Genomic DNA, 26,013 nt, shown 5'->3' with positions numbered 1-26,013 from the left:
AAGCAGCAGCGGTTTTGGGTAAGGAACGAAGCTCAGCATTGGCTGATGTCCCTCGTGTCAGGGCACTCGAGTCAGCGTGACTCTGCTGAGATCTGTGGCTGCCACTGGCTCGTCCTGGGAGCACGGGCACAGCCCTGACACCATGGGAAGGCACACGGGGCTGGCTGCCAGCACAGCAGGGCCACAGGGCTGGCGCTCACAGGCCCACAGGGAGGGGAACCGCTGCTGAAAGGGCTATTTGACACAACTCGCCAGTATTTTAGGAAACAGAACCTTTTCTGTTTTAAAAATATCCCACTATCTGCTCTGAGGACAAGAACAAATAAATGACCTTAAAGTATGGGGCCATTTTGGGGTTTTCATGACGTTTCCATGTTTTCAGTTGACTTCTTCTTCATGGTAACTGGACTTTTTCCTGTGAGCTTGTTGTGCTGTTCTGCCAGGGAGCCAAGGCATCTCTGATGGCAGCTCTGGAGCCCACTGGCATGTGACTCATCCCCAGTGCTGGTGTGGTGGCTGTCACCATGCTGCCAGGCCCCACAGCTACAGCAGTTAGGAATGGTCAGGGAGGTCCCTGTGACCTGTGGGTCCTGGTGAGCTGTGCAGGGGGTCTGCAGGGTGTAGGATGTGGGATGCAGGATGTGCAGCAGAGGTGGCTGGAGCATAACAGAGCAGGAGTTGAGTGAGGTGAAATCGTCCTTCAGCTAGTTCTGACCTGGCAGCCCCCAACTGGTGTCCTCACTGTCCTCCCTCAGACACTGTTCGAGCCACATGAGTTCCAGGCCAGCAGAGACCGAGGCCAGTGTAAGCCCAGGATGTGTAGCCATGGGACCAAGTCCATCATCCCATGAGGCGCTGGAGCAGTGGCTCTGGAATGTCCCTGGGGACACTGGTGTCCAGGTGGCCATTTGGCAGGTGACCCCGGGGCTGACATTCTGGCAGGTACCCAATATGCCACACCAGCCCTGAGGAGCTGAGGCCTGCTCAGTGTCCATTAAGGGTGAAAATATTTTTGAAAATAGCACATTAATTTTTCACTGTGGCTCAGAGCAAGGGATGGGATCAGGTTCCTTGCAGGTGACAAACCCAAGGGTTTTTGTTCTCTTGGCACACTGTTCTTCAGCTCATGGGGCACAGTGTGTGGACTGCTGCTGTGCAGTTACACACCAGGCATTGCCAGCTATTTGTGGCCCAATAAGCTGCTTTTATTTTTTTCCAAGCCCTTTGCTTTGTCTCAAAACAAATCAAATCTTGGCCCTAGGCAGGACTCACATCTGTGCCTTGAATTAACAAGTGGCTGATAAGCATCTTCTTTATTACTTGGAGAGCATAGGTCAATTTTATAAAGACGTTCCAGAAAAATGGATTTACAAATGTTCATAAAGATGCCAAAAACAATGACAAGAGCAGGAGGACACTGGCCTTTATTAGCTCCTTGCTTCAAGAAATACATTAATCAACTGAAATTCAATTTAAAAGACCTAAAGAGGAATATATGAAAAGATTAGCCAATTGATATGTAATTGAATTATGAGTTCAGACGTGATTAATAGTGAGATCTGACTGTGAAAGGAAGCCTACAATGACCCAATGTACACCCTCATCTACCGGAAAATGACCCACGGATTCTCAGCGCCTTTGCTTGCTGGCAGCCATCACACCCACAGCAATTTCATGCACAAAATCGATACAAAAGCCAAATGCAGGCAGAGGATAAAGCTCCAGCAAACCAGATTCTGCATTTATTGGACTCAGAATAACAGCAGATTTTCAGATTAAAAAACGAGCTGAACACCAAGCGTGAGGGGCCGCTCCATCACATGGCTGGGGGCTCGCATGGGGCCCAGGCATTGCTGAAAGGGAAATGAGAGTTTTCATTTATCCCCAGCGAGGTGCCACTGGTTTCTTGACCATGTGAGCTGCAGTTGTCCTCAGGGCATCCTGCACTGCACCCCATTGGCCCCAGCAGCATCTATCACCATGGTCCAGCCCCCGTGGTACCAGAACATTGTGGGGCTCTCTCTTCCTTGTCCAATCCTTTCAGTTCCAATTAAAAAAACCCCAATAAAAATAAAACAACAATAACAACAAAACCCAGCTGTGTCAGCAATCCACCCAGTTCCTTCTCTGGGAGAACTTGCCCTCAGGTAATGCTATAATTTGGGCAAAGCACCGCGGTTCCAAAATAAGCCAGACCAGGCTGTGTGCACTGCACCTGCATCATGAGGTTTGTGGGGTCTCCAGGATCACAGTCCCACCGAAATGGGCCCAAGGCATCTGCAGTATCATGCTCAGCCCTCACCTTGGAGCCAGGCCCCAGGAAATAACCAGCATCATACAACAAAGTCTCTTTGCCATGCCAAGGCTGCTGGCTCTTTTCCTTCTGTCAATGCTGTGGCATTGACTTCTCTCTTTCCCTCAGTGGAAGGAGCAATTGCAGACACTGGCCTTTCTTACTCCCAGGAACACAGCTGTGGGCTGGGAGGGCCCCCCAGGCAAAAAGGCACCAGCAATGAGCTTTTTGGCTTATTACAAAAAAAGTAAAACATATCAAATAGAGAACTCTTACCATTACAGAGACATGTTAACAAAGAGAAACAGCATAAAATTGCCACGGAACACCAAATATCTGGCACAGAGAGAAGCTTTTATCCACTTGCTAAGGGTTTATGTGGGTGCAGAGACTTTACTCGGCGAGTCACAAGCACAGCGTCCCTCTGCTGCTGAGGGGAAGGAGGGCAGGGAGCAGGCGCCAGTGGGCAGGGGAGGCTCTGACCCTCCCGAAGGGGCCAGGACACCCTGTCTGCCCCCAGCCAGCCCTGGGCCTGCAAACAGGTAGAACACAGCCACGCTCTGTAATCCCAGCACTCTGCCCAAATATGTGAGGACACTTTGTGCAAGTCAAAGAGGGAAGGAACAAAGGACACTCCGTTGTTCCCCGAACGCAAACGCTGTCCCTTGTCTAACCTCAAGAAGACACAGGAAAGCTGGAGAAGCTGATAGTGACCCCAGCCTATGCCAGCGTGTGCTCTGTACATGCCACAAAAGGGGAGACCTTTGTAAACTGGGGAGCACCCAGCCAGAAAAATAATGAAAAGTCACCATTAAATTGGCACGTTCTGACTCATCTCCTGCAAAGCATCCACTACCGCAGTGGGCGACCAGAGAAGACTCTTAGAGCAAGTCACTAAATAGGTATCTTTAGCAATAGAAAATGGGCCATGCCTTTATTCTATATAGAGATAGATAATTTTAGCATACATCATGTTATTGAAACATCCAGGGCGAGAGCTCAGCAAGGGGAGGGAACACCATGGGGACTGCAGGGCTGGCCGCTGGTGGGAGCAGCTCTCGGGCTGGCTGGAAAGCAGGCAACGCCTCAGGTACCCCTCAGCATTCCCCACAGACCACAGCAACAACCCCACGGCCCAGAGCAAGGAGTGGTTCCACAGGGAGGGCCCTGACACAGTTTCACCTCCTCACCGAGCACCCTGTTCCCGCAGCCAAGCACAAAGCGTCTCTTGGACATTATGGCAGTGGCATGTGGATGCTGCAGGTTCTCCAGACTCAACCACAGCCTCTCCAAGCAGAGAGCTGCTGTCTTGGATCCTTCTCCTGCTGAGCTGAGCTCCCTGCTGAGGCAGGGGGTGCTGGCAGCAGCCTGTCAGGCTCAGGTGAGCACAGGTCGGTGATCCCTACCCTGGGAATGTTGCATGCCATTGCACCATTTGACCTGTCTCACTGCTGCTGGTGTGACACAGGGCTGAGGAAGCATCCCTCCTGCCCTCACTGAAGGCAGCATCCTTTATCCCACACCCTCTGTTATGGAATGGTGCCCATCCATCCACAAACACTGCTTCCAGGGAGATGCCAGCTTCTGTATCCCTCGTCCTCCATCTGCCGCCTTGGGCAGGAGTGGATGGGCTGAGCCACAACCCAGACTGAGGCAGCTCAGAAGCCCCCACACCTCTGAGGTGAGCCAGAGCAGAGTCAGGGAATCCACAGGGGAACACGGAGATTGTTGGCTCTCAGCTGTGACACCCAAGGGATCCCCACTCCAGGGCGCAGCCAGCCCACGGAGAGCCTCAGGGACAGCTTCTTCGGGACTATGAACACCGTGAAATTCTCCTTGCTTTATTAAAGCAAAAGTAGACAAGAAAACGCAGAAGAAAATAAAAAGCATAAAGATAAATGGCAGCAGCTGGACTTTGGTATTTCTTAAAGCCTCTTCTTCCCCAGTTCCCGCAGCAGCTCATGAAAATCCACATGGAAACAGCATTAATACCCCCAGCAAATACACATACAGGTGCTGCAAGTCCTGGCTCCCACATTTCCTGGTAATTATATTGTAGAAACCCAACTTTTGAATGAACAAGTTGCAGAAGTTTACTGTGATGCTGAAAAGACAGAGAACATGACCTCAATGCCCCAGACTGCCCCTCTGTTCTGGGCTGGGGGTGCTCCCTGTGAGCTCCTGCCCCAATCAGCACTCGCCATCCAGAGCAGCTTCACACCAGGTGACACATCTGGGGCAGGTGACACATGGGCAGAATCCTTTCCCCTCTCCCCCACTTCTCATTCACACGGTGCTCCCACCAGCAAAAGAGGATGGGCAAATCCCTGTTAGGTTTGGCCCCTTTCCAGTCTTCCAGCAGATGAGCACCCAGCAGGACACTTCCACACTTATTAACCAACAAAACTTTCACCTACACGAGCCTGTGTGAAGCACAAAGCTATCCCAAATTGCTGTTCCAACTGCTTGGAGTCATCCTGAGATGATAACAGGGACTGGGAATCACCACTCATCTGCTCACTGAGCTCTGCTGTGAAGAGCCGGGGAAATTTCCAGAAGACAGGGATGCACCAGCTGGAATTTTTTACCAGTTCATTTGCAAATATCTGTAGCTCACACCAGCACTGAAAATGCAAGCAGCCCCCTGGCATGTGGGAGCTTCTGAGAGCAGCAACCTGCTGGCTACCAGCCAGAAAGTTCACCTATGGATTCTGTTGCTGCCTACATAAGAGGGTTTCAGGAGGAGGAGAGGGATCAGAGCCATTTCTAGCAGAAGAATGAAAAGCACTTCAAAAAAATATCCTCCCCTTCAACAGGGACTTTTTCCCCACTCCTTCATATAATGAAAATCCCATCAAAAGTATGGAAAGTATCGGGAAAATTGTTTGTTTTACTCCAAGTATGTAAAGGAGCAGCTGCACCATGACGGCATATCCTGGAGAGCTGGGTACAGGGTGGGCACAGGCTCTGGGTGGGATCAGGGCTCCAGGTGGGCACAGGGCTCTGGGTGGGATCACTGCCCTGGGAGGGCGCAGGGTTTGCTGTCTGTGCCAGCACTAGGATCCCTTGTAGATGTCTGGGTTGGTAATGCCAGACCATGATGGTACGTGTGACCCTGGTACCAGCCCGTGCGTGTGCCGTCACTGACAGCCTGCCTGGATCTGAGCAGGTGGTTTTGAAGTACTCAGGATGTGCAGGAAGCGGGGAACTAAAATAACACAGGGCACGTAGGCTCAGCCGCTGTGTGTATGCTGGAGACAGGCTGGGTGTGTGGGGCGATGCACATGGGGTGGCGTGTGTGGGATGATGTGTAAGGGATGGTGTGGTGCATACAGGGCCATGGGACAGTGAGAGCACCAACTGGTGTCCTTCTGGGCTGCAATCAGCCGCTGCCATCAGCAGGAGTTGTGTGTGCTGCTTCCAAGAGCAGGGGCTCCCTTGGTGCTTCCATTCCAGCCCCGCAAAGCACCGTGGTGGCACCAGCCAGTTCCCACTGTCACCTCCCCATGGACAGGATTCAGAGAGGGGTCCCATGGTCCCACAGGTCCCACAGACCCTGGCCTTGGTCTTGACTCCAGAACACTTATCTGCTGGCATTGGAAAAAATAGTTGGGACAAAATATTTGGGACAAATGAAAGGAAAGAGCATAGCTGGAATCCCAGGTCTGCAGAGCCACGACAGGAGCAGAGCAGGTGTGGGGGCAGGGGCTGCAGGTGCCTGGGGGAGCCAGGAAGGTGTGAGGTCCGAGGGCATCAGGCACTTTCAGAGGTGGGTTCAGCTTTGTCAGGGAGCAGCAGCTGGCGAGGACAGGAATGGACTGCTGAGCACCCGGGGGTCTGCGGGGCAGACCAAGACCCAGCTGGACAGGCCAGAGGAAAAACATTTCCAGGTGGAGAACTGCCACTGGGAGATTTCCAGTGTGATCTTCCTTGGCAGGCCTTCCACTGCAGCCTGTCTGCTCCATCGCTCATGTCTCGGCAGCACAGGCAGGTCCCAGGGCCGAGCTGACTGGAGCAGATCCCACAGGGGCTGCAGGGCCCGTGAACTCCCCAGCCACAAATTTGCCTTGTCCCCCAGCTCTGCTCTGCTTCTCTTCTGCAATGTTTGAACTTATCTGCTTCCCAATAGCATAATGCAAACAAAACGTCCAGATGGAGGCTGGCAACATAACCCACACCCAAATGTGGAGCTGCAACCTGCTTTGTGTTGTGTTCTTTTTATAAAAATCACCCCAAACCCACCAATTGCTGGCACTCCTCCTGTTGTCCCGTGGCCCTGGGCTGCTGGAGTCACAGTGACAAACAGAGGAGAACACTCAGACATGGTGCCACTGCCCCCATCCAGCACCATGAGCAGCTGGAGCCAGGCAGAGGCCAGCGCCAGGGGTTCAGTTCAGAGGTACCTCGGGAAAATAGTTATCTCAGGAATCCCAGCAGCTCTGTCACTGCCCGTCCCCTTGGCCACCACCGCAGAGGGATTCCCCAAGGCACTGCAGGACAGTAGTGCAGAAATAACAGGCAGGAGATGGCTGGAATGGGGGTGGCAGCACGGGGGTCCCTCTGAAAGATCACTGTGCGTGGAAGTAGATAGGCTTGACTTTTCCAGACAGGATCTTGGGAACCTGCACAGAGATGATCTCGGCCATCATTTCCGGGTAGTCCACGCTCACCATGTGTGCCTTGATTAGGAGATCGAATGTAAACTGATGCAGGTCCCTGGCAATCTGGGGAAGGAAGAGAGCTGGTTAAACAAGTCCCTGGGCAGTGCTTTCTCTGGGAAGACACACGACAGAAGTCCCACTTTCCCTGGGAAAGGGAGCCTGGATGAGACTATCTAGTGCTCTCTCCAGCTGCATCTGAACTCCTCCCACGGTGCTCGGGAGGTTGTTCCAGGGAATGATCATTCTCACTGTGAAGTTTGTGTTTTATATTGTTTCTTATGCACTTAGATGAACATTATGTGTATAGATGGACATTTCCCTGTCCTGTCTTACCGGATGCACGGAGTCCAGGACCTTGGTGAGCTGGTAAAACCTCCGGGAGCAGGAGGTGGGGTTCTTCCTCTTGCAAGCAATGATACGGTCAAGTTCCTTAATGTAATTCATGCGGAGCTCATCGAAGAGCTTCTGGTTCTTCAGGCCATCCACTGGAACTGGGTGGGATGGGAAGGAAACAGTGAGAGGAACCCAGAGAGTGAAAACAGGAGAGCAGGAGGAAGACTGAAGCAGGGGACATCTCCAGCCTCCTCCTGGGAAGTGAAAGTCCAGGTACAGGGAAAGCACCAGATGCCTCAAGGGCAATGCAGCAGCAGGTGCTGGAGTCTGTGGAGGGGCGGGTGTGGATACTCACTAATACTGAAGAACAGGAGAGCCTTCATACAGAGGAACTCCTGGGGTGTGATCTGAAGCCACCCAAATTCCTGGGAGAGGTGCCGCATCCTGATGCACTGGCTGTACATCCTGGATTTGTGCATGCGGTACCTGGCAGGGTGAGATGGGAACCGATGGCATGGAGACCAAAGTGCACGTGTGTGACGAGGAGGACACTCCCTGACCCAGCAAACCCCCCTTGCCTGGAACACCCCACTGCCAAGGGCCCAAGCCCTGTCCCAGGGATGCCACATGCAGGACTGGAGCATTTTCCAAAATGCCTGTGTGTGATCCTCGCTGGACACAGATGGCTACAAGGGACTTGGAGCATTTGTCTGAAGAGCAACTGCAATGATTTCCCCAACATTTCTGTCTGAGAGGGATATGAGGCCGAGTTGGAACTCCCAGGCAGGTGGGGGTTTGCCTGCTGCTGGGCTTGGTTATTGGGTTCAGGCTCTTCCGAGTGCCACCAAACCCTGCCCAGCTCTCCAAGGAGAGCCCACCAGGACCTTACAGTACATTTTGTTTCTGTCTCTGCTTACTCAAGCTGCCCTACAGAGCTGGAAGCCGAAATTCAAACACCGTGGCAGAAAGGCAGAAATGGAGCAGCCCCTCACTCCACAGCAGCTTCTGTTGTTGCTCTGGTGAGCGTCAGTCCACAGCAAGGCTGAGGGAGCAGGCAGAAGGACCCAGAGAGGCATCACAGTGCCCTCACTGCTCCTGGAGGCCACCATGGGTGGTGGTAGTGAGGAGCAGGCTGGGCATGGCCAGGCCCAGCTGGTCTGCAGTGCTCTAAGTGTAGCTTGTCACCTGGGCTGACCCAAAGCTCAGCGTTAGGCTGCTGTTGTTTTGCACTTACTCATTGAAGACCAGGTCTGGAGCAAAGTAAAGCATCCTGGAATTGACATTGGTGAAGGATCTCCACCCCATAGCAAACACCATCAGGCCCATCCACGAGTACTGGATTATTGACATCTGGTCGTCCACATGCAGATTGCGAAATCCTAATAAACAATGAGAGAGGGATGTTATGAATTACTGTTGGGTTCCTGCAGTTTCCAGAGGTGTTTCCATGCAGACTGCAGCTCCCCTGCAGCACCCCTCTTGGGACAAGGTGGTCAGTCCACAGCCCAAGCTCAGCAAGTCCCAGGACATGAGCTATGAAATGGAGTTCCCACCTTGATTGGGAATCAAGGACAGACGAGCACAAACCTGCCCCTGGAAGGGAAGAAAGGGGACTTTGGACACAAGGAGGGAAGAAAGTCCCATTAGGACTTCTCCAAATTTAAGTAACTGGATTTTAAGACGACACTCAGAGACAGCAGGCAGCCCCGAGGCCACCCACCATGGTTACAGGTGCTCCGGTTTCTGTCCCATAGACGCTGCATGGATCTAATGACTGTGGGAATGAGTGTGGTAACCTCAGCTGTATTGCAAGAGAAACAAAAATAGCAACTAAATTCAAATTACAATTCCCAGATGGCAGCCCAGAGTTAAACCCCAGCCATGCTTACACCACCTCCAATGCTGGTTTTCTCAATGTACTTGTAAATAGGGAAATATAATTGAGTTTCAAGGCAATCATGCATTATTTCAATCAAATATTAAACCATTTTAACAGCTCCAGTGTATAATTATAACCCACTGAGGCAAGGATCTCTGTGGTTTGGAGAGCTCTTCGAGGCAAACAAGCTGGAGAATGATTCTTGCCCAGATGCCAGCCCAGCACAGTCAGCGCTGGTCCTGGGGGGCAGCAGGACAGCAGCTGACACAGTTACACACTGAGGGGTCGGGCATCAGGTGTGCCTCAGGAGAGTAAAACCCTCTGATAAGGGGGTGGTTATGACAGAAAACATTTTCCAAAGCGCTCCCTGCTTCCACCAGCACTACTGCAGTGGCAGTGGCTTCAGCCCCAGATGCCAGGTGGTGGCTTTGGTAGTGTCTCTGTGTCTGATCTTGATGTCAGGTGTAGATAAGCCAAAGAGGAAGCAGGATTTGTCCCTGGTTTTACAAGCCAAGTGACCCAAGAACAGCAGAAACGGAATGGGCTACTCTGCATTTAAGGGTATTCAGACCAATATCCCACTGGGAGCACCAGTCTAGGGGGCTGCTAAACTCCTGGGAACGTCAGACACCCGACCAGAGTTCATCACCAGGGTTGGGCAGAGAACGGCAAACTTACTGTGCCTCAGTCTCCTCCTCTGGCTGTATCACCCCACACATACGAGGAGTGGGGTCCCTCTTTTCTATGGTGTCCCCTGAGGAATGGGGCCAGAATGCAGAAGGTGGCAGGAACTGGCCCCACGCCCCAGACTCTGGGATGCTGGGAGGTCAGCTGTGTCCTGCTGTGCCCAGACTGAGCTCAGCCCTCTGCAATTCCACTCGTGCTGTTCCAGGATTACAGCACGGAACAGGCAGCACGTCACCAACCTTGCAGTGACGCCTTGCAGATCCAGCCCAATAAACACATCAGTCACCAGGATGCTCCATTTACTGCACCTGCTGACCAGCATCTGGAGAATTTTTGACCCTTATTACCTCTCTGAAGGCATCACAAATATATCCCACCAGGCTATCACATGGGCAACCTGAGTGACTGCCAGGAGAAGTCCTTTGGGATTCTGCACTATTCTTCTGCCATGTTGCAATTTACCCTTTTCATCACTTCAGGTGCATCCTGGGAGAGGGATAATTCTTGTCTAGAGGACAGTTCTGCAGGGCTGGCAGATAAAGCCTGGAAATGGAGCAAATCCTCCATGGAAAGAAGGGGAGAAGAGTAGGACCCTGAGTCTGGATCAGCTGCAGCCCTGCCATGGGGGGAAGGACCCTGTACCCACACGGTATCACTGGCCAGGGGCTATCTGAACCCAGAGTTTAAGTTCCAACACATTCCATAACCCCTCAGTTCCCTCTCCCATCATCAGTCCCTCTAGAGACAAGTCCCACGCTGACGCAGGCTGCTTCCCAGGCAAGGGACACACACACTGCCCATGGAGATGGTCCCCTGGGGGGATGGGACACGGGCTGCAGACCACCCCCTTTGCACCTGCCCCCAGCAGTGCAGATGGGCTTTGGAACTGGCAGGGGATCTCTTTGCTTTCCTTCTCACCTGGCAGGGCCTTTGCCCATTTAACCACGTAGACCAGCTGCCGCTCCCCAAGCTCATTCAGGCTGGTCAGCAGGTTGGAGAAGGAGTCAGGCTGGCTGTTGTCGTGGCCAGCACACACCACGCCGGGCTCGATGGCCTCCAGGACGTTGAGGAAGATGGGCTGGCACTCGTAGCCATCAATGCGTGTCATCACCAGCTTGGGAGCTTGCTCCTCCGTGGGGCTGGATGAGCTGGCTCCCTCCACATCGTCCTGTGCCTTCAGGTTACCCAGCTTCTTCAGCTTGCGGGCTGTGGGAAAGATACAGTTTAGTGCGATACTTTAAAAGCAAAATCAAGCCTTCTTGGCTCCATCATTTGTAGTTACAAGGAAAGGAAAAGTGATGACCAGCAGCAGCTCCTCCACTCCTGCCCAAGGAGTGCCCTGGCACTGCAGATCTCACCTGAGGGTGAGAGGAGAACACACCGTGTGACAAAAATCCATTTCATTGTTAAACTGACATGGAAAAGAACCAACATCACTTACATCTTCAGCCATAACCAGTCTCTAACTCCCACTTAGAAACAGAGAGGAAGATCCAGAGAAGAGAGAGAAGAGGTTTTGACTAGACTCAAACAACTGCTCGTATGCAATCAAAAAGAAGAACAACACAAGATGACAAACTCAGTACACAGTCACGTTCCAGGGTAAAAAAAACATTGCACTTGGATGCCCAAGTGGGATTGTTCCATCCCAGAGCAGAGTAGAAGTGGGATGCGTTTGGGATAAAAGCCTTCTCCCTGCAATGCCTGCTGTCCCACAGCCAGGCTCTCCCGAACACACCGCACACATATCACAGAAAACACCTCTCAGAAGCCAGCAGGTGGTTCCAGGGCTGTTTCCCTGGAGTCTGCCAGCCGCCCCAACAAGGAGGAGCAGACCCAAGCTGGGCGGCCTCACTCTGCTGTGCAAGCTCACGAGCCCCATCAGCACTGCAGGCAAGTTGAGGGGGGACCACAGCACCCAGTGACTGTGCCTGTGCCCAACACAAAAAGGAGCTTTCCCCACACACCTGGCTCTTCACCACAGCTGCTGGTCTGTCTGCAAGGCACACCAGCAACCCACAGGTGTGATGCCAGAGGTCTTGCAGGGTTCGTGTTCCTCTCATTGATATCACCATGGCATTGCTTAGCACATGTGGCCTGCTACTGCCATCCCTCAGCAAATCCAAAACCCCAGCTCATTAGTGAACAAAAGCCCCTGGGCTTCCTGCAGCAGGGAATATCAATTGTCCTTGGGGTTTTGGCTCCTTCATTATATGATACTTATCTAGAATTTCCTTTCAGCTGTAATTGGAAAAATAAGCAGCAAAACATGAAAATGTCAAGCCAAAGTGCAGCTCTGTAAATTAAATCCAAAAGTTGATCTTTAAGGGTTGTACTCCAGACGATCTGCTGTACATGCAACGAGGACAGGCCTCTCCATAAAAAGGGAGGATAAAGGATTAATAAAAATAAAGGAGAGCGAGAGGAAAACAGTGCTGCAGCACAGTGTGATGGCCTCTGGCCATCAGCCACTGATTTGATACAGCCTCCTCTCCCTGGCCTCCCAAGTCTCAGCACCGCTTAGGCCACCACTAACCCATATCCCCAAGTGCCACATTCACACATCTGTTAAATCCCCCCAGGGATGGTGACTCCGCCACTGCCTTGGGCAGCCTGTGACGGAGTTTGCATTTAGAAATAACCAGTGCCCCAGGTGATGTGTGTGAGTGAAGCCAAACCCACACGTACAAAACATACACATGGTTTGGATTAAATGTTTCCTCAGTATTTAATTATCTAGTAGGAAAAGATCCTGACTGAAGTGAGTAGACAGCAAGTATCTACTGTGCTGGCTCTGAGATTGCAGCCACAAACCAGACTCCTCTGCCCCAGGGTGATAACTGCGCTATCAGACGAGCCCTGGGTTCGTGCATTCCAGGAGCAGCTGTCCCACAGGTCACAAAAAGACTGACATTACCAGGTGGAGAAAACCTTCAGAAATAAAGACTGCCTTCTACTCAGTCACCTGTGCCAAACCCCTTTGTGGTGGTGGCTCCTACTCAACAGGTAATACAAACAAGAATTTAAAAATTGGAATTCAAGACGTCTGTAATGTCTTTTACTCTAGGATGAGCTAGGCTGGGCAGAAGTCTACACGGCACTTCTTCGAACCAAGGTGGGAGGAACCTTAGGACTTGTGACCAATACTGGGATGTTCCTGCTTGGCTGTCAGCAAGAGGCCCCAGGACCCTTGCGGTGCAGCTGCAGCACAGCACTGCCCCAAACCCTGCAATCTGACTTGGGGATCTCTGAGGAAGTACTGGATGGACTTGGAAAAAAGCTTAAAGGACACGATTATATATCACAATAAAATATTGACCAGTGCAAGAACCCCTGGGAGCACACTCAGAGCCAAAGTGGTGCACATTTTAAGCATCTCCATTACAGGCACTTCTAAAGCTCTAAGGAAGGAGCACTCTGGGCTCCAGCACCAATTTTCATGATGCCAAGACTAAGGGAAGTTATGGAGACCTGAAAGAAGCTGCTCTAGAACTGGCTAGGATGGAGAGATCCTGCAGACCCTGGCAGCACACATCAAGCTCAGCTGCCAGCGGGACTCTGAGGAGCTGAACAGGACTTGATTTATATCCTACTGCCCTTTGCAGTTTTTATGAACTTCACACAAGGCTTGTCAAAACCTGAACCTGTCAAACTATCAATCTTGTCTGGCTCAATGATTTCAGTTGATAATAATAACATTACTGCTTGCAGCAGACACATTTAAGACATCTGGGTCAGTCAGGTCCACATGAATGAAAAGAACTTGAAGGATGTAGCAGTAGATCATATTGCTGAATTATTGCAACCCCCCTTGTGAGAGATCTCAAAGGCAAGTGTTGAAACATCAGACAGGTTTGGTTATTGCAAGGGTGGCTCATTGCTACATTCAGCCTAAAAGTAGACTTAGCCATTTTTACTCAACCAGCCGTACGGCAATGTGGGAATGGGAAAGTGGGGATGAACACTAAGGATATTCACTGAACAGGTGGACTGAGATCAGCAGAGAAGGGCTGATAGGTGTTGGCAAAATGCAGAAGTCGTGAGGACACTAAAGATTTAACAACACGCCTTGGAGCAAGGAGGTAAGAAATGTCACTTGGGTGGCTGTGTAGGAGGCAAAAGGGTTATTGAGTCACAGGTGACAAATACCCTCTGTGGGGACAGAAGATCAATAAAATTAGCGGTTTTAATCAAGCAAACCAAGTTGTAATGAAGATACAATTGCTGTAAGTCAAGGTCAGACAAGATGAAAAATCAGGTACCTCCAACGTAACACAGATTGTAACTACTGCAATGGCTCTGCAAAAATTGTGCCAGATTCCCCCTGGCTAGAATTGTTTACATCAATACCCACTGTGTTGGTGAGACACGAGCGCTGCTCTGCCCCCCAGCAGCTGAACCTGAATTAGGACTAAACACAGCTATGCCTCAAGACTGGGTTTTCCCAAGCTTTTGGCTGTCACTACAGGAGATTTCTAGCCCTACCATAGAAAAAATGAAAGGAATTACACGTGTTTTGAGGTTTTGCTCCAGCCAGGACCCACATGGTTGCAGCTCGGGTGGCTGCCAGCTCTGGCTCTAGGCACGGGAGATAGGAGTTCTCCACAGGAACAGCCCCTGGCACCTCCTCGTGCTCCCCAGGCTCAGGGCTGGCAGAATCCCTGCAGCATCTTCCTCAGCGGCAGGCACAGGCAGAGTGGGATGGTGGACACAGGCCAGCACACCAGCAGGACCCAACACACTTAAAAGTAGCATTATCACCATTTTTTTGCTCTTTTCTGGATTAGTTTTGGTGGGGGGTTTTGTGGGGGTTTTTTTTGGTGTTTTTTTTTTTTTTTTTTTTTTCCCTCTTCCCTCTCTACGGTGTTTTTTTTTCCCTCTCTACAGAGAGAAGATCCTGGTTAGTGGATAGCAGCTTGCAGGTCACTGTGATCTCAATCAATAGCGAAGTGCTTCAACACGTGTCTATCCTGTTCCAGAGCAAAGCCTGCAGAAGGCACTCAGTGTGTCACTCCCCCTCCTCCTCCTCCTCCCCCCAGAGCGGCAGGGCTGCCGGGATGTACCCCATCAGTGACTGTAATTAACCACCAGTTAAAAACAACTGGTTGGAGCTTGGGAGTGATTTCAAATGCCCTGCCTCCACTGTGGGAGAGGTTACTGTGGGCAACCACAAGCTCGCCTGTTTGTAACAATTGCCTTTAAGCCGACATCCAAACCAAATGTAAAATAGACCAGGCAGAACAGGTCAGGGTGACCCAAAGAGCTGAAGAAAAAAGAAGGGAGCGGGGTATCCGTATTAGCATTAATTTTGTCAGCGTGTCCTGCAGGAGAGGGTTACACTGATGTATGTCTTCTCTTACTTATGGAAAACTTCACCAGAAAAAAACACTTAAAAATAAGCTAAAAAGGGGGGAGATAGGACTGCACCGTCTTTTGGGACATTTGGGGAGAAATTAAACTAAACCCTCTGCTTCTTGGTGAGCCACAAATCAGAGCTACTTCAGTAACAAGCCCTTCAAGCTTTGCTGCAGCCCAGCAGCTCTGGAGGCTCAGCCCATCCCAGCAGCAGGGTCAGGATTTAACCCAAAATGCTGACACACCCAGCCAGTCTGGGCTGCCCCTGCCCCCCTGCACTGTGCCTGGCACTGCTGGGGCTCCTCTCTGCAGCCCCAGAAGCTGCTCCTGGAATCCAGGTCTTCCCAGCAGGGGCAGGTCTGTTAGCCCCCTTTTCCAGGGTATTTTCCTGCTCACTGTAACATCAAGAATCACAGGGTGGTTTGGGTTGGAAGGGACCTTAAAGATCACCCAGTGCCACTCCCTGCCATGGGCAGGGACACCTTCCACTCTCCCAGCTTGCTCCAAGCCCTGTCCAACCTGACCTTCCCTGGAAACTTCCAGGGACGGGGTAAGCAGAGCTTCTCTGGGCACCCTGTGCCAGGGCCTCACCACACAGGGAAGGATTTCATCAAATGAACTCAACAAGGAGACACCCAATGATCAACACTAGCATATAGAATATAAGCAGAAAACCTCAGATTTTGGATATCGGCGCTGTCAGTTTTGGTAGGGCTACAGGTTTGGGAACAGAGACAAACTGTAACAAGAACCCTCACCAGGGACACAGGAGCAGCAAAGGAAAACGCTGAGGTTGTAATTTCACCAAGAAATTGCCCATTTCTGCCTTGGAATAATCCCATCAAAAGAGGGGAGTGCTCTGCTCTGAGGCTCCAGGAGCCAGAACCAATTCACCCTGCTATTTACTTTTTTTTTTTTTTTTTTTTAGATTCACAAGGTTTAAAATCAGGGAAAAGTATGTTTCCTGAAACACAAACAAAAGCTATTGAAATTCACAGTTTTGGTTATTAGAACCCTGAAAATGTTTCCTGCACATTTCATCACCCTCCATCAGCTTTATTTTCCAGCCACTTACTGACTGTTCATGCACCAAGGGATGTGCAGGGACCAAGCAGGGGACCCTGGCCGTACCTCCGAGAGTCATCCCGGCCTCGTAGCACTTCCGCAGGCGGCAGGAGGGACAGTTTTTCCTTCGGAACTTGTCGATGGTGCAGTCATTGCGGCTGGCGCAGAGGTACTTCTGTTTACCTAAAACATCAGAGAAACGGAAGATGGGTGCTGCGTACCAAGGGAGACAAGGGCTGGGCTCTTTTGGGATCACCAAGGGCAGCCTGGAGAGTTCGGCTCTCACTTTTTAAATGTCGTCCATCTATTGCGTGGCTTTTGGTGATTTTCTCCCAGACCACCAAACCCCACTGTTTGATCCTTCTGCCACAATACTCACCTATCAGTCCCCTTATAACCATGATGCTGTACAGACCTTTTGGGGGCTGAATTATTTTTCTTGCCACCCAACACGAGTTGGGTGTGTTGTCTCCAGGTTACAGATTTGGGGTTGGGGAGCTGCTGCTCCACAGGTGAATCTGATGTCCCCCTGTCCCCTGGGATGCATCTGCAGTGAGCTAGGAGGGAACTGGGACCACCAACTCCCTGTACAGGGAGCGGTGTGAAGCTGTGGGTTTTGGGGAGGTGCAGAAAAATCAGAAGTTACTTATGGTCAGAGTCACCCATACCTCAGACTCACCCTGCACTCACTCAGAGCAGCCCGTGCAGCTCCAGGCCACAGCTTTTTTCACTGCCCCATTTGACAGACAAGCCATCACTTTTCTTGCCAAGTTTGAACACATTTACTGGATCAGGATTTATCTGATGTTCTTCAGCCTGTTCCAAACCAAACTGGACTCAGCACAAAACAGAGAGGTGCAGCGTATAGACTCACAGGCAGCCCACATGGGAAACCATCCCATTGCTTTTATTTATCATCCTGCAAGGGGTTACTTTCTGCATTCCTATAGGAATAGCCCTTTGGAGTCATCAGTGATCTGCAAAAATGATGAGGCTGAATCCAACCCCTTAACGTACCAGTTTTGACATGGGATGCACCAATTTTGGTGCACAGATTTTACAACCCCCACACCTCCGCCACTGACGCCCTCTCTGCCACTGCCTGAAGCCTTCACAGTGCTCTTCTGGACCCCTGCAGCTTGTACCTGGCCATGGTTTTGGCAGGACCAGCTGCCACTGTCACTCCTATAGACTCCCCTGGCTGGGCTCAGCACCCAGCCCACTCCTCTCACAGCACCCAGGGGCTGCACAAACACTCCATATTTGGCCTTCTCAGAACTGTCCTCTTCAAAGCGAATCATCACCCACCCCTGTGCCTCAGCCATCACCTGCATGACCCTCCTCATGTCACACCTGTTAAATCATTTTAACACTGTCCGCAGAACCACTCTTCTCACCCTCTCCCTGGCTCATTTCCCGTGATAAGGATACTCAGGCAAGCCTTGATGACACCTGAATCCCCTAAAGGGAGCACAAACTCCATTTCAGCAGTTCATTGAGGAAGAGGATCAGTAACAAAGAACTTCAGCTGAAACTGGGTTACTTGGAGTTATTTTTATGCCAGGGGCACAGATTGCTGAGGCCATACTCCCTGCACTCAGCCTTCTAAGGTGTTCACAAATGGGCGTCCTACTTTCTGAGGAACAGAGAGCTGGAAGGAGATTCAGCTGCCTGAGCCCCCTAGGATGTTCCAGGATCAGGCATAGCTCCTCCAAAATCTCCTGTGTTAGGAGCAGCACCGCACAACCCCAGTGCCCTCCTCATCCCCAGGATCTGGACAGACCCCAACACGTGGGCTCATCCCCCACTCCACTCTGTCTCCATCACGCACCCACAGGAGGGGAGCACAGGTGAGGTTTGGTAGTGGAGTCCAAGCCTTGCTCAGTGAGGCCACTGTGCTGTTTCCCATCTGCTCCTCAGCAGCATCTCCCAGCTCCAGAGCTGCTGAGCAGGGACGTGGAGAGAGAGCCTCTCCCACGATCCGGGGAGCAGGCGGAGTGCCCCGGAGGACAAACAGGGCACACTGCAGGAGGCTGCAGGATGGCCGTGCCACCCCGAAGCAGCACAGGCTGTGAGCTGCAGCCAACAGCTCTCCCCATGGTCATGGTACAGTGACATTGCTGAGATGGCCAGGCCAGCTTCATGGTTCATGGACAGGCTCTTTGGGGCAGGAACCTGTTCTCTGTTGCCTGGGCCTGCACAAGTGAGCCCTGTTTGCTTTATGCTGTTAAAGAGAACCAAACAGCCACAGCTGGTCATGCTGCTGCTGTTGCTGCTGGGCGTGAGAATGAGCCGAGTCCATCTTGCCCTAATTCCTTGGGATGCAGAGATTTCCCTTTCACCACCAGGAAAGGAACCACCAGCTCCAAAAGGTGGGAGAACAGGGAAGGGTGGCTGGAATGTGGGTAAGTTCCTTCCCTCTGATGTGACTTCTCACACACAGAGACCTGCTCCTAATTTCAGGGTAATTCACTCTCTTCATTACAGAGCAAGGTCAGACATTTGAAATCAACTGTTCTTTATTTAAAGATAAATGAGCTGGTTTTTTTTCCTTCTCTAGAGCTTAACACGGAAACTACTTCTTTGTTTTCCTTTTCTCCCCTGCAAACAACAGGGTGTTTTCTCATGTCGCTCCAAGGCAGAGGCTCTTGCTTTGCAGACCTGTACATACAGGTCCAAGCCTTACACCCACTCTCCGGTGTTCCCCAGCGGTGCTGCTCTTTGCAAGGCCCGTCACCCAGCCTGTCCTTACCCCAGGGCACTGGCAAGGCGCCCACCCACAGACCACTGCCCCGCTGAGGACACTGCAGATGTCACCCAGAGGAGTCTCACCTCCTCCCCTGCCACCCAGGTCCTGTTTGACATGTGCACAGGTGAGGAGTCACACCCAGCACTCTCTGCTTTCCCAGACCAGCACAGCCACCCCAAGGGAGCATCTTTGCAGCAGACCCCACCATGAACACACTGCAGTGACCATGTCCCCTCTGTCAGGAATGTCCCCGTCACCTTGGGCCCCTTCTGGGCCACCTGACACTAGGCAGAAAGACACTTCCATCCCCTCAAGCCCTCCTGCTCATCTCCTGGGACCACAGCACACACTGGGAGCCAAGGGAAGGAACTGTTCTCCTGTTCTTCTTGACTAAAATAATGATTTATGGAGGTGAGTTGCTCAACCCAGAGGAATCATCTAACAGCCTGTTGTCACACAAGCTGTTGTGCCCAGACTAACTTTGTCCTCCAGACCACAAAGTAATCTGTGCAAACATCTGGAGAAAGATATATGACTGTAAATGTGAAAAAACAGTAAATGCCTTTTGGAAGACAGAGAGCCTTGTATTTCAGGGCACAAACTGAATTTTAACAGCTGGGGGATAAAATGTGCTTCTGTGAAAGCAACTCCCCCGAGTCTCATGTAACCATGGAGGCTCCAGAGCTCTCCTGGAAAGCCTCTGGTCCTTGGGGCTGTCACCAGCAGGGCCATGCCCAGAGCTGAGCCTGCAGCTTTGGTGCTGGCACCCTTCCCATGTGATGCTCCTATTAATATCTCTGGAGGGCTCAGCCACAAGGGTCCCGAGAGCCAGCACTGAGCCACTGCTGATGAACAACCTTAGCCAAAATCATCTTCTGAATAGTCCTCTGTATTTACAAGGGGGCTACAGTGAGCATAGGGAAAGCACCCAGAGCTTTCCCTATGTTCTCGTCATCCTATCTTTTGCTCTCCCCATGGCTTTTTAAGGCAAATAACACCCAAACAATCACAAGAAACCCACCACTGCAGCACCACTGAACCTTCTGCAGACTCAATTTCTTTACGTGTCACATCAGCCTGGGAAGGAGGAGAAATCTTTATATAACACGGCAAGGATCTTTGCAAACATTCACTTTAACTTGGTGTCGTCTTGAAATCTAGCAAGAAACTGTTGAGTTGGCCCAGAGATATTTCTCTGGTGTAAGGCTAATCCTCAGTAGGTCAGAACATGGAACACTAATCCATATGGAGAATGATAGAGGCACTCAGAGCAGCCTGCACAGCAGCCTGGCTGGGTGCCTGCTAGGAAAATTGCCAAATACTGTGGTGTTTTTTTCATTTAACTCTCTGCTATTTAAAGGCAGCCCCATCAGGAACACAGTCCAAAGCATCCCAGTCCTACGCTGCCAGGAATGCTGCATGGAGGCAGCTCTGGGCTGGCTAAGGTGGCCACCAGATCTCAGACACCTCAGAAGGACAAGGAAGATCTGCTTCTCTCCAGGGGTATATGCAGAGACATGATGACCCCCCTCCTGGATGGAACAGGACAGCAGAAACTGAAGGTAACAGAAACAGGAGCTGCCTTGTTTGAAGCATTTTCCTGTTTCAGGGACAAGGGTGGCATCACAAAAACTGAAATCCTGTGTGTAAAACCCAGCCCAGCCATGCTCGGAGGTGTCCTGCCTACCTGTGCAGAGAAAAGCAGCATCAGTGCTGAGCTGGGTGAGTTTTTGCTCACCAAATGAGGAGCGGGAGCTCTCCTTTGTGGGCAGCAGAGGAGCAGCAGCCCTGGTCACAAGGCAGCCACCCAGCCCTCTGGACTCTCCCTGCTGGGACCCTGGGGCAGGTGACTGCAAGAGAGACTACAACCCTGGGCTCAGTCACAAACGAGGGTGGTGACCCTGCAGGCGAGGTGATCCCCACTGGTGAGGGGAATCTGCAGGGTTCAGATTCACTGATTCAGTGCTGGCCTGGACACAGCCTGGACATCTTGAGAGAGTCTGTGAATCACGAGAGCTGGCAAAACGAGATCAGAACAACATTCTTGTCTTTTCTATTAACTCTTCCAGCATCTTTCTGGAAAAAGCAGTTGAAGATGAACTTGTGAAACGCCTCAAATCTGTCAAATATTTCATCAAAGCCAGGGTGACTTGCTCCTGCCCATAAACCCCTTGGTGTGTCCAAAGAGAAGAAGAATCCGTGTCACAACTTTTTTTTTTTATTTTTTTTTTCTTTTTTAAATCTTTTTTCCTTTCTCACCCTGGAAGCCAGTGCACGTCTATAAAACCTCCTTAAATATCCCTGAATCTCTGCCAGGTTAGTTCACTATTATCTTGGAAGAATATAATAAAAAAGAAGTGATGTTCCCAGCTATTTCCCTCTCCTCCGAGATGCCATTTGTGCTGTTCCAGTCACAGCCCTCTGCTGCTCCCTCCACTGAAGGCCATGGCTTGAGACCAGCACCAGGAAGGTAACAGGTTTCTTTTCTCATGGGGAAGCATTTTGATCTACTGCTATAAAGTCTCCAAAGGCAACCTAAGGTTTTCTGAGAGGCATTTTATGGACTTTAAAACATGAGAACGCACTGAAATATCAGTTTTGAGTAATGCTTGTCAGCTTTAAGAAGGAAGAGATCTGTCTGGAAAACTCACCAAAAGTTAGAACAAAAATCATCACCTGCCATCCCTGCATTCACTACCTATAAAGGAGCACAATTTATTGTCACCTCCCCAAAATAAAGACTTACCCATGTACCTCAGGGTAGCCTAAGATGAAACCTCACTATTTGGCAGCCCCCCCCCGCCCCTCGCTCCTCCCTGCACACACATACAGCTCCTCAGGAAAGGCAAAGGGCTGCTGCCCAATCCCAACACAACCAAATGCTCTCAACCCTCTGCCGCACTGCGAGGCTGAAAAAACAGGAAGAGACAAAAATACCATTTAAATTAAGGATACAACACAATCAGGAGAGGGAACGACTGCCAGGCTGCCCCTCTGCCCGTGGGCACCTCCAGTCTCTGTCACCCCCAGGAGACAGCCCACCCTGGTGCCAGGGGAGCACAGCTCCCACACCTACCCGCAGACACAGGCGTTCCAGTGGAAGTTCATCTGACTGAGAGCCAAGACTCCACTTACTATAAATCAACAATAACTTGCTGACTTAAACAAGCATCTGTTATTTACTCTGGCCGCACAAGCCAACCCACTTGGCTTGACACAGAGCTGGTGTGCAGCAGAGTCAGATCTGCAAATTATTTACTTGGGAGAAATATGCAAAATTTATTAACTATTATTTGACTGCCCTTTTCTGGCAACAGGACACTGATATCCCCTGTGGCATAGTCCCTATTCTTCCCTGGCAAGTTGCCTCCTGGCACAGGGGAATGGGGGAAACACGACTCCAAAAAGAGGCAGGATAATAATAATTGAACTAATTGATATAGAAGCAGCATGCTGACAACAGCAGGTGAGTGCCCCTAGCCTGGGACCTCTGCTGGTATAAAGGAGAGGCTGGGCACAGGGGAAGGTCATGGTGAGACAGAAGCTCTGTCCCCATCTCTGCTGCCAGCCCTCTCCCGAGGACACCACGGCCAGTGACACCAGCTGCCAACGGCCTGCCCACATAAACTGTGTTAGCACCAAGGAAAAATGGCTTGTGAGGGCCCATCTCTCCTGACAACAAGCCTGAGGAGTGACTACAGGCATGTTATACTGCCGGACAGTTCATCTTCCACAAGAGAGACTCTCACTGCTGCCCAAGAGCCACAACGCTGAACTGCAGGTAGAAATCAGATATTGCTGAGGCACAGCCTAAGGAAACAGCTGGGCTGAGTGCTTCTGCATGTTCATTCCCAAGGAAAGATGGTACAAAGACCTTGCTTGAGAGGGAACATCTGGGCTTACACTTATCCCCGGAGAGCCTGACTCTACAGAGCTGGACATGAAGGAGAAGTTGCTTTCTCACGGGCTGGGGAGAACGATCATGGACCCCAAGGTCAGAGCATGGCTCCTGATGGACAGAGGGTTGTGCTGTCTTGTGGGTAGTCACAGAAGTGACCTTCTGGAATGGCTTCAGGAGAGAAAAAGCCTCCTCTGAACTGGCAGTTGTGTATCTGAGACCACAGGTGGGCTGATGGGAGCATAAAGCACTCTGGAGAGTCAAGAAGAGAAGCAAGAACTGACTGCTCCAAGGGCTCTCCAGGTCACTAAGATAATCATGGAATCACAGAAACATTTGGGTTGGAAGGGACCTTAAAGACTATCTTGGCCCGCACCGCTGCCATGGCAGGGACACCTTTTAAGAGTCGAGGCTGCTCAATGCCACTGAAAAGAATTGTATTTTGGCAAGCTGGTTTGGCTGCTTTTTGAGAGCAATCTGTAAAATGAAATGACAAATGCAGGAGAAAAAAATAAATTTATCCTTGATTTTTCTCCTTTCCTGGTTTAAGATGTCCTGGAATGCCACCACAGTGGGGCAGTGACCTTCCCTCTCCTCTGTCCCCATTACCTTCAGCTGCCCGTTTGAAGAACACTTTGCAGCTCCCACATGTGAGGGCTCCGTAATGGCACCCAGATGCTTCATCTCCACAGATCAGACACGTCTTCTGAGGTGGGAAGTAATAATCAATGGGCAGGACATGGTCATGGCCAGCCTCCAACCTGCAGCATAAAACAGATGACAAGAGAAGGGTCAGCAAATGTGGTCAGGACAAGCTGTGGGAAGCACGGTGATGGCAAACCCAGAACTGCAGGGATGGATCAGCCAGGCGCTGAGCAGCAAGAGGGCGAGCAACAACTGAGCCAAGCCTGGCCCTGACTATGCAGAGACCGTGCTGGGTGCCCCTCCTGACACCATCCAGTGTATGCAGTGTGCGACAAAGTGTGTCAAAGTACCGTGACAGTGACACACAGTGACAGCACAGCCTAGGGAGAAAAGGTGACTGAGAGTGGCTGTTGCAGACACCACGGAATTTTGGCTTCAATAATGAAGCTCGTGCACCAAACAAGGCAGAGCATGGCACTGCCAACCGCTTGATGTCACATTAACCTCCATGCCAAGATGTCCCCAGCGCCTGACTCCCCTTCTCCAACACCTCACCATTCCGCACACCCAGATTCTGCTCTCTCAGCTGGTGCCATCCCCTCCCCAACCTGATCTGATCTGTTTGATCAGATCCATGGAGAAACTGCTTTTCCAGAGGGCATGGCAGGAGGAGAGGGGCTTATTCAAATCAGGAGCCAATAGGTTCAGGCGGTTTGGAAAGCACCAGCACATTGAGTTAATTACCAGAACTCATTTTTCTGCAACCACTGGATGAGACAATTAGCTTTTAATAGTCTGCAGGTCACCGCAACTCTTGGGTAAAATCCCCTTTCATTTCTGGCTTTGGCGTTGCTTGCAGGTGAGCTCTGAGAAATCAGGTTACAACAACAGTGAGTGTGACAAAGATGGGATGTCTTCAAAAAACCTTTATACCCAGAAAAGCCCCCCTGTCCTCACCTGTCCCTGACCTGGGAGCTGTGCAGATCCCACCTCAGTTTCAGGTCAGTAACTGGAGCAGCAATTTCATCCTCAATTCTTACAGCAGAAACCTTTTGAGTGATTTCCCATCTCTTTAACAGGAGCAATCAGTGACTCATGTGTAGATACAGCTCAACCACCTTTCCCCAACCATCTCTATTTCCAAGGCTTTTCTTGAATTACTGATAAAATGGAGGAGACACAGTTGGCTGCACCATCCTGTTGTGAAAAATGTTTTCATTTCTTGGCTTACGTGGCATCCCACCCGTCCTGGTGTGATCCCACCACCCATCTCAGGGTACTCCCATATTCCCCCATGCCATGTGCTATAGAGCCCTGGCACTGGGTGAGAGGGGCTGCTGGAGAGCAGACCCTGCTGAGGAATACCAGCAGCACATAGAAGAGCCTGGCTAAAAATATCTTCTTTATCCAGTGTGCTTTAGATTCACACATAACAGGTTTTTCTGCTAATGACCCAACACCTCTTTTCTCCTCTCTGTGTAGTCAGAAATCCAGCAGTGCTCATTTCCCTGTTTCCATAAGGCTTCCACTCTGTCTCCCCCACACTCAGCACCGTGTGTGCCGTGAGCAGCAGGGCCTCTCACAGCAGGTGTCGTGACAACAGACACAGGACTCCCAGAGGACCCTGTGTTTTTTTTGAGGATTAATTATCTGAAGTTGCAAAGCAGGTTTGCAAATGAGTGGCTTCTGAAACAGCTTTTAAAGAGCTGTTCATGTATGGGAAGAGTTGTGCAAGTACAGAAACACCTTCCAGCAGGTGTGCATCCAGAATACACCATACTCATGCCCCTGTCAGGCACGGGTCTGGGTAGGGCTCACCGCACATCCCTCCCTGCTCAGCCACCCTTGTCCCCACTGCCACCAATGTTTGGAGACTGAAGGACACCGGCTGACATGGAAGGTGATTCCTGGCCATGGGACAGGCCCCTCGTGGGGTAAGGAGGAGGTGTGCACAGCCCCAGCACCCCAAGGGGCAGGAGGTGGTGTTTAGGCAGGTGGGGAGCGGCTCTACCACAGGCCTTACAGCACCACTGTAGTTCCCTACCAGCAGCCACTGCCCAGAGCTGAAGCATCTACCCCTGGGATGCCCTTGACTTTAAAACAATGCCAATTTGCCTTTTCTTTTCTTTTCTTTTCTTTTCTTTTTTCTTTTTTTTTTTTCTTTTTTTCTTTTTTTTCCTAGGGAGAGTATTGCAAGAAAAACGTGATGTAAAAATGTTCTAGCAACTCAGGGTGAGTTATGCTAATGGTTCCCTTAACGATGCATTTGCCAGTTTCCAAGGGACATTTGCAGGGTGTTCTCAAAACGCGCAGGTAATACAGAACACTGGAAAAGGATCCGAAGAGGTGCCTGGAGAAGTTGCAGGGCCAGCAGTGCTCTGGGCAGAGCCCCAGGTGCCACCTGCCCCAAGGTGCCAGTGCACGGCCGTGCCACATCCCCTCATCCCC

The 26,013-nt window shown here is 51.0% G+C and overlaps 1 protein-coding gene across 1 annotated transcript in view; it reads right to left on the bottom strand.

The window, feature by feature from the left end:
• Positions 1 to 1,281: 1,281 nt before the first annotated feature.
• Positions 1,282 to 26,013, bottom strand: part of LOC120765465 (androgen receptor-like) — a 41,190-nt gene continuing 16,458 nt past the window's right edge. The window contains exons 2-8 of the mRNA XM_040090356.2: positions 23,530 to 23,681; positions 16,340 to 16,456; positions 10,772 to 11,059; positions 8,522 to 8,666; positions 7,643 to 7,773; positions 7,288 to 7,445; positions 1,282 to 7,017 (exon numbers count right to left, since the gene is read on the bottom strand). Coding sequence (XP_039946290.1) covers positions 6,862 to 7,017; positions 7,288 to 7,445; positions 7,643 to 7,773; positions 8,522 to 8,666; positions 10,772 to 11,059; positions 16,340 to 16,456; positions 23,530 to 23,681 — 1,147 coding nt within the window. The 3' untranslated portion in view covers positions 1,282 to 6,861. The remainder of the gene's footprint in view (positions 7,018 to 7,287; positions 7,446 to 7,642; positions 7,774 to 8,521; positions 8,667 to 10,771; positions 11,060 to 16,339; positions 16,457 to 23,529; positions 23,682 to 26,013) is intronic.

Source organism: Hirundo rustica, chromosome Z (assembly GCF_015227805.2).
Source record: "Hirundo rustica isolate bHirRus1 chromosome Z, bHirRus1.pri.v3, whole genome shotgun sequence".
In the NCBI taxonomy this organism is placed as follows: Eukaryota; Metazoa; Chordata; class Aves; order Passeriformes; family Hirundinidae; genus Hirundo; species Hirundo rustica.
The sequence above is the reverse complement of the archived record's forward strand: the minus strand, read 5'-3'. Positions and strand labels throughout refer to the sequence as shown.